We start from the raw sequence: 14,333 nt of genomic DNA, 5'->3' as shown, positions 1-14,333 counted from the left end.
ACCATGGATCACCCAAACCAGAAAAACTTTTAACTTGTATTTTTTTTTTATTGACCATGAATGTGGATCTAGCTGAACACCAATCATTTTCTGGGAAAATGTGGATTTTGCTAATGGGGGAGACATAGTTCCAAGATTCCAGCACTTATCACTTGGAAGGGACTTCACATGGTGGATTGTTGCAGACTTGGAGCTACAGGAGGACTTGGTACAAATGGCATTTTCCTCAGGAAACAAGATAGGTGATTATTTATATCCTCCTTCAAGTCACAAAGACTTAGCTAAGTGGCCTGTGTCAATTTGCAACATTATCTTTCTTAGTGAACTGAAGTAAAGACAAGGTGCCATTGGAGAACAAATCTCCAAGTTTTGTGAATAAGGAGGCTTTAGACCAGTTTGGAGTTTTGTGACAGATTTTGGAAAACTGAGGACTTTTCCTTTGGATTTTTTCAATTGAATTTTCTCTTAAAATCAAAGGACCAAATTTAAATTACTTACTTGTTTCCTGTTCATTTTTCCTAACAGCATTGTACATTACATAAAAACCCGTGTTGGTGATCATAGAGTCACTTCTGAACACAACCGTCATGATGTTTGAAGAAGAGAAAAATGTGAGTGCTATAGATGAACAGAATCTTCCCAGGGATAGAGAGGCTACTTGTGGCCCATCAAATATTTCAATGAAATCATAAGGACAGCCATAAATGTCTTCCAACCTGAGAAGTTAAACAAAAGGCTAGTCAAACCCACCTTGTAAAATCCTTCCCAATTTAAAGAAAAGCAGTAACATAGGCAAAAAAAAAGCTCAACTATTTGAAATGAAGATTTGATTTGAGTTTAAAATCATACTTTAAGATATATGGCATTAGCTACCTTTTAAAAATCATTTTGTCTTCAAGGCCTTTCAATTTTTTTACCCAGTGATCAAAATTATATTATTAAAAAAAATCAAAAGCTTTCAGAGCATATCTTTATCACCAGCTACATCTTTTACCAATCACACTTAGCATCATAAAGGAATAATAATGTGCATTACACAATATTTTACAACAGTATTTTCAAACTTTCTATAAGGCAAATAGTTGGGTACTAAAATTAAAATGACAGCAGGAGAAAAAGAGAGATGGAACTCATTTACAGTGTGGCAGTTGCTCTTGAGGAAATCATTTTGAAGGAATTGGTAGTTTTCAGAATGATGGGGTTTAAAAGTGAAAGTAAAGATTGATTATATTATTCACTATTTCATCAAATTCATATGGAATAAGATGTAATTTTATTTCAAAGAAATGAGAAGGGATAAGGTATATCTTTTTTCACTTCTCTTAAAAATATTAATGTAAGGGATAGAACTTAGTTTTTTATAGGCTGGATTTTCAAATAGTTATTGCACACAATTGTTGCTTATTAGGAAATACATTCTAAATCAGTGACTTAGTAGATACTGCACACACATTTGAATCATTGTAGGAGATGCCAGATCATTATAAAATTATACTGCCTTTTTCAGTAGAGAAATGGGGTGTTTTGTTCAAGGAACAGAATGGAGACCAGTGTTATTGGATCATAGGAAGGGATGTAAGGTATAAGAAAAAAGGAAAAGTAGATGGGGAAGCAGGTTATGGAGGGCTTTAAATTTCAAATAAAGAATTTTATATTGATCCTGGAAGCAATAGTTATCTATTGGGATTTGTTGAATAGGGGTGTGGTGTGATATGGGGTGTATGTGCCTGCATATGTGTGGGTGAAAGGCAGAGACACACACACAGAGACAGAGACACACATACACATATAGACAAAGAGACAGACAGACAAACAGACAGAGGAAGAGAGACAAAGAGACAGAGACAGAGACAGAGAGAGAGACAGAGACAGAGAGAGAGACAGAGACAGAGAAATAGCGAGAGACAGAGAGAGACAGAGAAAGACAGAGAGAGAGAGAGACAGAGAGACAGAGAGAGACAGAGAGAAAGAGAGAGAGAGAGAGAGACAGAGAAAGACAGACAGAAAGAGAGACAGAGAGAGAGACACAGAGGGAAAGAGAGAGAGAGAGAGAGAGAGAGAGAGAGAGAGAGAGAGAGAGAGAGAGAGAGCGCCAGTGCATCAGACCTTCACTTTAGGAGGATTTTGGCAGCTGAGAGAAGAATGCACTGGAGTGGGGATGATCTGGGTGGCAGTGGCAAAGGAGAAAAGGAGATGTATATAGGTGATGTTATGAAAGTAAAATGAGTAAGTCTTGCCAACAGATTGGATATGAGAGCATGAGAGAGCTCAAGGAGTTGAGGATGGCAGCTAGGTGCCTGTCTAGGTGTCCAAGAAATAGTATTAGGTAAGTTCAAAGGGGAGCACAATTTAGAGGGAAAGATGATCATCACTTTAGTTCAGGCTCTCATCTCTCTTTATCTAGCTCATTGCAATAATCTCCCAATTGGTTTCCCTGCCTCAAATCTTCCCTTACTCTAGTCTATCCTAAAACAGATATCAAAATAATTTTCCTCAAGCATGGCTTTGATGATATGATTCCCCTAGTTAGTTAATCTTAGTTGGCTGCCTTCTTATTTATTATATAATAAAATCAAAACCTTCTCTCTTATATTTTAGGCTCAACCCACAGCTCTAAGTTCATTCAATGTTCCTCCTCCTTTTGAACTCTGTGATCTAACTAAAGTTACCATTTCTCTCTTCCTCACATACAAAACTACATCTCCCATGGTCTTTTTAACTGACCATTTCTCATGATTAAACTATCCTCCTCCCTACTTCTACCTGATAGAGTACTATCTTCCTTAAAGATGCAGCTTAGGTACGATCTTCACCATTGTCATCATCATTAACATTAGCATTTATAGAGTATGTTTAAGGTCTGCAAAGTGTTTTATAAATACTGTCTCATTTTATTTTCACAACACCTTTGGGACTTAGGCATTATTATTCCCATTTTACAGATGGGGAAACTGAGGCACACAAGAATAAGTGATTTGTCCAGGGTCACACAGCTAGTAAGTGTCTGGAGTCAGTGTTCTGACTCTAGTTCTAGTGCTCTATTCACTGTACCACCCCATCTATCTCCAACTCTAGTGTCCTTCCTCCCTTAAATATGTTGTTATTTAATCATTATTTACTTATTTGTATTTATCTGATTTATATTATGCTCCATTTATTTTTATATATAGTTGTTATCTCATCCATTAGAATGTAAACTCCTTGGAAGTAGGGATTGTTTGATTCTTTGTATTTGTATCCCCAATGGCTCAAATAATTCCATGGAACACATTTACACACTTGATTGATTGATAAGAAGAAAGTCTAAATAAAAGAAAACAAATTATTACTAAAGGCATAACATAAGATCATTCAAAGCAGAAACTATAGGGGACCATTATCTAAATGAAAGATGTTAGGAAGATGAAATTATTTATGTTTGGATCAAATTTATTAAAATTGAATGAATTCTTTTTGATTATAATTTTTCAAAATTCAATACTAATAATACCATGGAGTTTTATAACTTTGGTCTTCATCTGCCTAAATATTTTCTCAATAAGATAAAATATCTTTTCTAAGTTACAAGTAAAAACCCAAGCTAAATTTTGTGATTGTTAGCTGAAGGAGATCATTTTAAGTTCTTGGTGTCAGGTAGAAGAAAGAATTCTTGACTTCTAAGCATTTACTGGGTAGTTGGAAGCTGATATAAACACATTAGAAAGTGATAAAGTCAGGTAGTGGAGGGTTATGCCAAATAAGAAGTACAGGCAGAAAGAATTAGAAAAAATTTTAAGATAAGATTACCCCAAATGAAGGAAAGGGATTGATAAAGGAGGTAAGAAGTGAGATAAGTATATGATAAGTGCTTTTTAATTGATAAAACAATATAATGGCTGAACACTTATAGGAGTCAGAAAATCCTGGTCTGGTCTTGAACTCTGTGATTTATTAGCTGTATGCACGTTACTTTAGCAAGTCACTTCCCTATTCTAAACTTCAGGTTCCTTTTCTGCAAAATAAAGAAGTTAGAATAGATGATTTCTTGGGTCCTTCCCACCTTTAACTTTCTACAGATTTATGAAATGATATAAATTATTTACTTACTTCAAATTTGGAATCATGAGCTCAATATGGAATTTCCTATCTACGTGTATCTCCCAGACACATTGTATGTCTGTTGGATAATTTCCAGGATACCATGGACTAGAAAATGAGCCAGAAAGACTTGAAATCACACCACCACAAGAATTACTTTCTCCTAAAACAAAAGAAAGAAATGTAGCAATGTAGATTTACTTCCATAGAATTCAAACCAGTCAATGACTTATGGAAATTTTGCACTTAAATTTCTCTACTCCTAAGGGACTTTTAAGATGGGTCTTCCCACTCAGTAAATCAGCCGAAAGCCAAAATATGTGCTGAATTTGATTCTTGGAAGAAAGGTTAACTTTTAACCCTTGCAACATCATTGAACTACCTCATCTGAGGCAAATTCAATATTTTGTCCCCATCTAATTCATCTACACTTGGTTAATATCCCCTAGAGAGTGATACCCCCAACACTTCTCCTACTTTCTTTGATTGAAAGAGTGAGCATTATAACAGAGACTCAATCTCTCTCTCTCTCTCTCTCTCTCTGTATGTGATGGAGGCTTTTTGTTCTAGGAAGCATACAGAATCATCCTGAGAATAATGCTTTTAAATGTATACATTTTGAAATAAAATGGATAGGATTGCAAAAGAAATCCATCATATTGAAATGTTGTGATAAAAACCTAAACAAACCAAAAAAAGAAACAAGTTCACAGATCCCAGACTAAAAGCCCTTGAGTTATAGCACACTAATTCAACAAATATGTATTAAGTACCACTTAACAAATGTCACTATTCTAGTATGGGTGATATAGAAATAAATTAGATTTCCATTTTGAGAAAGGGCCCAGAGTAGCCATGCTTTACTTTCCAGACTACCACCATCCTGCAGACTTCTTGCTATCTTATCTCTTTGTCCTTCAAACCCCCTTCTCCTATTGGTTCCTCTTAGGATCTCTTTTTGAGGAAGATCTAGGACCAGCCATCTTTCATTCTCTGGACTTTGTCCCCAGCCACCCTTGCAGCTATCTCCTTCATCTCATTTCAGGTCCCTTTAATGTGCTATCTTCTGTCATTAAAATATACACTCGTTGAGGTCAGGAATTGTCTTTCCTTTTGCTTATATTTGTATCTCCACACTGGCTCTCAGCTAGATGACTATTTTCCAGGTGAAGGGATCAGCAAGAGTCTTGCCAACAATGACTAGGAGAAGGACCCCTTGTGATTGTAATAGGACAATCTATTCCTTTTATGTTTGTAGAGATGGACAATGGAGACATCCTGCAACTCCTGGAGGATAATCTCCTCTTGCCAAATAACTTGGAAAATTTCAGTCAGCTTTTAAAATTTTTTTTTTATCATAGGACCCCGACTTTGCAATGTCAGGTGGAATAAAATGAGCATGAGGTGCTTTGCCACAGGAAAGAAGTCTAATGGTATTCAAAACCTCTTTTTCAGTTGGAACTTCAGCTGGGGAGAGATTGACTTTAACCTGAGGATTGATGTTAGCCTGAGATAAAGTGAATGGCTTGAGCATTGACTGATGATGGTTTGTTGAGAATACTACAGAAGTGTTCAGCCCATATCTTCAGGATAATGCCCTTATCAGAAATCAATGTGGCTCCATCAGCACTAGTAGTTGGGATGCACCAAAGGTCTTTGACCCATAAATAATGTTCAGAGCTTCACAAAAATGCTTTGAATCATTACTATTAGCATAAAGCTGAACACATTATTCAAATGCCAAATGTAGACTTGCCCAAAAGACTGTTTTATGGAGAACTCACAGGAAAATCACTCACGTGGTTGTCAGAAAAAGTGACACAAGAATATTCTAAGATCTCTCTTAAGAACTTTAGAATTGATTGTATGATTGTATGACATGGGAGACACAAGTATAGAACTGTGTCCTCATCAGAGAAGGGACTGAGCTCTATGACCAAGACAGAACTGAAGTAACTCAAAAGAAATGTGAGATGTGCAAAGTCAGAGAATCCACACCCAATGTTCACATGGACTTTTGTGCCTGACATGTAGGAGAGCATTCCAAACTTGTATCAACCACAATTGAAGCACTGTCACTTGACTCTAAAATAGTGATACCATTTTGGTCCTCTTTGAGAACAAAGGACAATAAACAACCAATCAACCAATCATTAGTATCTCGAGTTCTTAGTTGAGAGCCAGGCACATAATAAGTGCTTAATAAATACATGTGGACTGAACTTGACTTTTACCCTATCTTCAAGTAGTTTATAATTTAATAGATAGGATAAGTCTTGATTTTGCATAGATTATTACCTCTGTCATTCTATAGAATGCCACAAGAGAGGGGTCTCAAGACACAATCTAAAATATAGAGCACTGTGGGTGAGTTATTGATATCTGATGTTAGTTCCCACCCTTTCACCTATTCTAGAGGTTTCAGGAAGAAAACCCAAGTGATTGTAATTTCATCATTGAGTTGTTGAGAGTAGGTGAAGGGACACCTGGAAAAGGAGAATTGAGTATTCCTCCTGAATCCCTAGACCTTTTAGACTCGGTAGAAAATATTGATCAAGCAGAATATATAACACATAAATGCTTGGGAGAAGAAAACAGAAATGACAATAAGATTACATGTAATTGGAGGAAAAGGTTACTGATAAAATGAATGGAAAGATTATGAAAGTTCCTCTAAGAAATGGCTTTTGTGTGAGTTCTGGAATTGTGTGAATCTTCAAAACATATTGAATGCAACAGAAAAATCTGAGGCTATTTATCAGTTAAACACACTTCCAATGCTCTTCCATGGTCTAGTGATTAGCAAACTGATTCTCTAGTAAAGGGAACAAGAGCCGCCTCCTGGATGCTCAGGAGAATGGCAGAACCATAGAGCAGAGAACAGTATAGAATAGAGCTGTATGGAGAAAATGGAAAGAAACTCTTATAAATGAAATGCAAAATGGAATATGATAAACCTATGAAGGAGCATGAATAAGGTATTTATGAAGTCTGGGAGGGTTCAAAGTAGGCCTTCCAAAGGATATGGTATTTAGATTGGATCAATACAATTCTAACTGGAATGTGGAAATGAAGCAGCACTTTTCCTCCATGGGAAAACAGTAAAAAAAAAAAAAAAAAAAAAAAAAAAAAGAGGGGGGGATAGAGGTGGGAAAAGAACAAGAAGTATTAGTAAATTGTTCAGTTTGGTTGAATCATAAAGTGAGACAGAATTGTGTGAAATAAGGCTGAAAAGTAAGTAGGCGTGATTTGTTCATTTCCCTAATGTTTAAAATTGTAATGTAGGTCTGCAAGTGTATAATTGAGATTTTTTTCTCGGCTTTATCCTGAATCATTGACTATCCCAATAGTTTACGACAAAATCATAGATAAGCTCACTTTTCTTTTTCCTTAACTATGGCAAGCCCTCACCATTCTATAGAATGCCCAAAGGAGGGGTCTCAAGACATATTCTAAAATCTAGAGCACTGTGGGTGGGTTATTGATATCTCTATTACCATCAAGGTAGTTTGAATTACTTCATTCTGAAATTTTAGATAAAAAAAAAAAGATATACCTTTTGTGTAATCTTTGGAAACTTCTGGAGAACCTAGAAAGAGAAGTAAGGAAATGAATAATAGCCTAAGGGAAAATAAATAAACACACAAATTCCTCCCTCCCCCACTACAATCCATTTTTTAATTCTCAACAATCAAAATGGTGTTCCTAAAATTTAGGTCCAACCCTATCACTAACCCACCCCATTTCCAGTCCCATTCAATAAACTCTCAACAACTACCTTTTGGAACAAGTATAAAATCCTCTGTTTGACTTTTTAAACTCTTTGTAACTTTCTTCCTTTCTATACTTTGCTCCACATACTCTACAATCTAGTAACACTGGCCTCTGATAGTCTTCATACAGAACAGTTGATCTTCCAGTTCTGGGCATTTCACTGACTGTCCCCCAGGACTGGAATTCCCTCCCTCCCCTTTATCTTTTGATTTCATTATCACCAAATCCCAGCTAAAATTTTACCTTCTACAAGAAGCCTTTCCCTATCACCCTTAATGTAAGTATCTTCTTTCTGTGATTTTCTCCAATTTATTCTGTATCTTTAAAAAAGAATTTACACTGGTCTCCCCAGATTGGAAGCATATGGCTTAATTCTACTATTGATCATCAAGGAAACTTTTATTTGCTTAGCTTTTTATTTGGATCATTTTTTCTTAAGCAATCTTACTCAAATTTTATTTGTGGTAGAGCTAATGTCCTTAGTATGGCCAGAAAAAGGCGGCAAGTAATAAATGGATATTCTTTTAAGTTTGTTCCTTCACCTTAATCCACCTATCTGCTTCTTCCTTCTCTATTTGAAGAACATATATACAATGAGTTCAAGGAAGTATCAAGGGCCTGAACTATGGTGGTGGCTTTATGCATATATCTATACATTTTATTTGTCTACTATCTACTGTCTATCTATTGATACATCATCTACATATCTATCTTTCTGAAATTTGAAAGTAGAAATAAAATTCGGCTACTGATTTTATAAGAAGTTTAGGAAATTTGTTTTTCAGACTTTAAACATTAGAGAACAAAAATTTGCTCAGAATCCATCTCTTTCATGAATTATTCCCCTACTCTCATTTCACTCTCACTTGTATCCTGAGGAACCTCAGTAATATAAGATACTATCTTATAAGATACTATCTATAAGATACTAAGTAGTATAAGATAGTATAAGATACTATCTGGGAAGTAGCTGCACTAGGGTTCAGTTAGAGGTAGTAAGGACTAAAGATGGAGGGAATTATTATTATTAGAATTTACTATTACATCTTGTTGTTTCCCATAGAAGACTGATTATTAGATGTTGTTACAGGAAAGAGATCATATGAAGCTGAGGAAGCTAAGTCATGCTAGGAGTCCTAGGCTATGAGAAACACTGCCTTTCTTCTATGAACTGCTGGGTATGCCTTTGTTAGTTTTAAAGTTGTGGATTTTAAAACTTATAGGAAAAAACCCTCTGCCATTTCTCATTATCATCATCATCACTGAAGTTTCTCTTCCAGTAATGCTATTACAATTAATTCCTTATCTTTGACCCAACTACAATGATCGTTCTTTCATGACTGATGCTTAGCTCCATGAAATGTTTCACCAACATATTTGTGTGTATGTTATTTAAATAACAGATATTTGTTGGATGAACATTTCACTAAGCTAAGTATAGTTTTGTTATATAAATATTTATTATACATGTACAAGTAGACATATATGTATATTTAATGTATACATATGTAGTTTTTGGTTGAACATTTCATTATAGATAAAAATATGTAGAATACTTACTACATATAAATCACTGGGTTAGCTGTTGGACATACAAAAATGAATAAGACATTTTCTCTTCCTTAATGGGATTTATAATGAAGTAAGGGCAGTAAGACATGTATATGAGTGAATGTTAATAAATACAAGATAAGATGCAAAAGTGTAACAAGAGTAGTCCACCATACTAGAAGAGCTCAGAAACTTATACTGTGATATAAGAATATGAGATAGCTTTTGACATACCTGCAGGTGTAGTAGTGAAGTTTCTTGCATCTGCTTGTGTAGAGAAATAAAATAGCATTTTAAAAAAGCAAAGACAAAGTAAATGAGAAGCTAGAATTAATTCTGAAGGGCAGTGATAGGCTGTGCATGGGGCAATATGACAAAAAATATTTTTTACTGGAGCTATTCAGCAATTCACTTAGTAAAGGATGAATAGGCAAGGTAGAAAGGGTTGGAGTTACTTCTAATTTGGGCCCCTGTGACTTTTAGACACCGCGGCATTTGAGTGAGACTTTAGAAATGGATTTTCTGACAGAGTAAATACCTGAGCAGATGACACCAGCATCTTCATGATGACCACAGTTATGGTTGGACCATCCAGAGTGGGAGCACTGACCCAGGTAGCCTTCAGTCCCAGCACACTGCATATTGTCCAAGAGGATGTTTCCTGAGCCTGGGCCGAAGTGTGCTTCTCCAGGGGCTGACACAGCATGTCCACACCCCAGCTGTCTGCATACCACCTCAGCCTCATTTAGATCCCACAGGTCATCACAAACTGTGCCCCAGACTTCTTGATAATGGACTTCCACTCGTCCTGCACATTGCCCCGAACCACCCACCAGGCGAAGTTCTGGCCAGTCTTCTAAAGACAAAAAAGTATTCATTGTGAATCTATGGATACTTTATTCTAATAACAAGGATTATATGATATAATGGGGAAAAGACTACATATCAATCACTGGGTTAGCTGCTGGACGTACAAAAATGAATAAGATGTAGGAACAGATGCCTAGATTTAAATCTTTCTAATGTTACTCACTTCTATCTTGGGAAAGTTAGTTACCTTATTCCTTTGTCTTAAAATGAAGGGATTGTATAAAGTGATCTCTAAAGTCCTTTCCAGTTCTCATGTGATGATTCTAGTAACCTGTGCCTTGAAGAGTAGAATCCTGGAGGTGGGAAGTAATTGTTTTAATTGAGCCAGATGAGCGAGTACCTGATATTTCTTGTAGATTTTTAATACAGTCACTGTGGTCTCAGGGAATTAAGCTTCTTTGTGCTTTCTTCACAAGAGGTCAGAACTGCATTTAAGGCAAGTGTGCAATTTTGTCTACAAAATGTGATGCTGTTAGTAAGATATGTGCTTTGATTTTTCAGCAATGAGGATTCATTAAAGTTGAGCTGTCTACATGATCTCTTATACATTCCTCTTGGTGATGAGTAATATTCATTCATTCTTTTAGTAGACATTTATTAAACACCTGCAATGTTCCAGGCACCATGCTGAATACTGAGGGATACAAAAAGAGTCCAAAGACAGTCTTCAAGGAGCTCTCAATATATTACTGAGCAAAAGACTGAGAAAAGATGTGTGGTCTGAGTCAATAAGACAGAGTTTATTTCTGTGGCCCATGTGTTTTATCAAAACTGTAGCCTTTGGTATTCATGACAATTTAATTCTACAAAATGAGTCAAGCACTGGTTCTGTTAACTGGGCCAGAAGAATGGAATTAATAGAAGAATGGAGAGCAATTCTTGTGACCAAAAGAAATACAGTTTAAGAAGTTTTGGAGAGGTAGGGGGTGAGATTTCAGATTTTAAGAGACCCAGTGGTAAGAGAGACCCTGCAGCAATGGATAAAGATTTCAGGACACTGGAGCTTACAGATCTCTGCCCATTGCTATGGTTGGGGGAAACCATAGCAGGGGAAAAGTAGTTCATAAGGTAACTTCCTAGTTTAATTATTCTTTTAAATTCATGCTTAGCTCTATTGTGCCCCTTGTTAATAGAGTATAGATGCTGTCAGCAATCTCTAAATTTTGGCAATTTGGGACAAATCTCTTAGTTTTGGCTTTGGAATAATGTAATTATTCTACACCTAGAACTTTTGATTCAACAGTGCCCCCAAAGAATCAAGCATGAGAAATTTCAGGTACTTTGTTGAACCCCCAATTTTTTGGTCATTGAACCAGTATCTTACTAAATGACATAATGGAAGTCTGATAGAAGTTTTGCAGTTTTTGGAAGTGCTTAATTAAATTAAAGAGTAACCAAAATGCTTTTTGAACTGATATAAATTGAATTAGGTGCTGGAAAAACATATAATTTGGAACAATATCAAGATAGGATAAACAATGTCTCGTTACGTGTTTCTTAAATTTAATTTTAGACATACCTGGATTGTCCTTTGAAACTTCAGCATCTGTTTATATGGAGAAATAAAAAAATGCCTATCAATGTTTTTTAGAAAATTTAAATTAAAAAGGTAAGAGAGATTTGAGATTGTCTCTTGCTAAGCATTTACTAAGGCAGCATGTTTATGATATTTCCTTTTGTATAAGATTGACCATGAGTGAAATAAGAGAGTAATAATTTTCTTAAAGCTAACTTAGATGTAGAGTGTTGAAAACAAAACTTCCATAAATGTTTGCTCCAAAGTATTGCTTAAATAGCTTGAAAAAAGAGGCAGTGTGGTGTAATAGATAAAATGTTGGATTTTGAATAAAGAAGACCTGAATTCAAATTTCTTTTCTGAAGATTAGTAATTGGGTAATCTTGGGTATAACACTTAATTTTATGTACCTCAGGAAAACTCAGGATTTATCTACTAAAACATAGACAAGTTGAGATCTTCAGAGATGAAGAGAATTTCTCCACTAGAAGCTCTTCACTCTTCTAAAATCTCAAATTCCTTGCATACTTATATATTACTTAATCACTGGAAATATCTAGCTTCTCTTATGTAACCATCAAGAGTTTTGGCTTAATTGTTCTAATCATTGTTTTTCTTAATGTTTTCAGTGTAAACATTGAGTACTTTATACATATGTTAAGGGTTGGTATTTCAATAGTAACAAACCCAAGTATTTTATTATTTATGAAAATCTGGCACCTGAAATATTATTTCCAAGTTAGTATAACAAACTAATTTTCACTTAATTATTCTTTTTGTCTTTGTCATCTTTTTTGAATGTCAATATAATTATTCTAAAGGAGATATAATGAAGGAAGTGGGTTTTTTGACAGATGAAGGGGTACCTGAGCAGATGACACTGGCATCTTCATGGTGACCACAGTTGTGTTCAGACCAACCAGCATGGGAGCATTGCCCAAGGTAACGTTCAACTCCTGCACACTGCATATTGTCCAAGAGAATTTCACCTGAGCCTGGGCCAAAATGAGCCTTCCCTAGTGCAGAAACAGCTTGCCCACATTTGAGCTGTCTGCACACCACTTCTGCTTCATTAAGATCCCACAGGTCATCACAGACAGTGCCCCAGATCCCTTGATAAAGGACTTCAACTCTTCCTGCACATTTCCCAGGACCATCAACAAGTTTCAGTTCTGGCCAGTTTCCTAAAGACAGACATAGGTTGACTATTATTATGAAACACAATGACTCCCTTTCTTTCAACCAATAGCTAGGAATCCTAAAATATTATTCTATCCCATCCTGTCTTTTAAAAATAATTGGAATTAAGTTCCAAATCTTGAAATCAAGTTTATCTTTCTTGAAAAATTGCAGTTGACTGTTCACTTTGCTTGAAGTCACTAATTAACATCATTTTATTTTGGTGGTTAACCTATTTCTCCAAATGATTTTATTCAGATGATATGGAGGTACTAATTTGCAGTGGTCCTTAGAATGTGACAAAGGTTTCTCAGTGAAATAAATAAATAGTTATTTAAATGAGGTAGGTTGAACCACTAGAATTTGTTGAATACCAGCTTCAGAATCTGAAGTGTTCAAATTCAATATGGATTTTTTTTTCATGGCCAAGAATAAGAGACAATAGGCATACTTTGAGTGACATATTATTTTCTTTAAAATGTTAAAGAACAAAAGGAAGATACTCTACAAAGGTACTAATCTTCAGAGCTTATCAGAGAGTTACCTCCCAAGCTTCCATGAGGAATTTATGAAGAAGAAAAAGGATTTCCAGTAATCAAGATTTCTGAGTTATTCTTTTGCTATCCACATTCTCTATAAATGTGCCTTCCTTTTGTTTGTTGTTTAGGACCATTCTCCCAACAGTTCTTGTAGCTATTTATGTAGGAGTTTGTCCCAGATCCTTGGGGTAATGTTTCTATAGCAATTGTTCATGATATATTAAATGCTTAGTATAAATGGTATCCTTTTCTAAAAACTAACTATGACTGATTTATTGGTAACCAAGGGAAAACTCTACCAAATGGAGGCTCATGGACAACATTAGTAGAAAAATTATGATCTTTTTCATGAGGATGAAAAGCAGCCAATCCATCATCATCATCATCATCATCATCAATCATCATCATCATCATCATCATCATCATCTTTGAAATCAGAATTTTTATTCCTCATTGTTTTGAATGATCCTGACTATATAAGTGTATTTGGAGCAAATCAACTGGGTGATGTCTTAGACACATCAATCTACAAATGGTACAGATTTTGCATGGACCCAATCACTGGGGTAGAAAGCAATTTAGTAAATCAAAATAGGTGTTCATGCTGTTTACCTGCTTTTGCTGTAATTATTCTGGGTGTTGTTGGAATGGCTGGGGATACAAGAAACCCCCCCAATCCCAAAACAAAATGAGACTTTAAAAATTAAATATAATTTCTTTTAAAATTAGTATCTAATTGTACTGCCCCAAAATGATAGATCGATCGATAGATAAAGCATAAACTAATCATTTTCTATGTGACAAGTTATTGTTCTATGTAGTGGGGT

At 35.4% G+C, this 14,333-nt stretch overlaps 1 protein-coding gene across 1 annotated transcript in view; it reads right to left on the bottom strand.

Moving 5' to 3' along the window:
- Positions 1 to 14,333, bottom strand: part of LOC100929866 (deleted in malignant brain tumors 1 protein-like) — a 173,629-nt gene that overhangs the window by 89,246 nt on the left and 70,050 nt on the right. Inside the window, 4 exon segments of the mRNA XM_031949362.1 lie at positions 499 to 716; positions 4,087 to 4,240; positions 9,941 to 10,260; positions 12,612 to 12,972. Of these exon segments, the coding sequence (XP_031805222.1) occupies positions 499 to 716; positions 4,087 to 4,240; positions 9,941 to 10,260; positions 12,612 to 12,972 (1,053 nt within the window).

Source organism: Sarcophilus harrisii, chromosome 2, assembly GCF_902635505.1.
Source record: "Sarcophilus harrisii chromosome 2, mSarHar1.11, whole genome shotgun sequence".
NCBI lineage: Eukaryota > Metazoa > Chordata > Mammalia > Dasyuromorphia > Dasyuridae > Sarcophilus > Sarcophilus harrisii.
The sequence above is the reverse complement of the archived record's forward strand: the minus strand, read 5'-3'. Positions and strand labels throughout refer to the sequence as shown.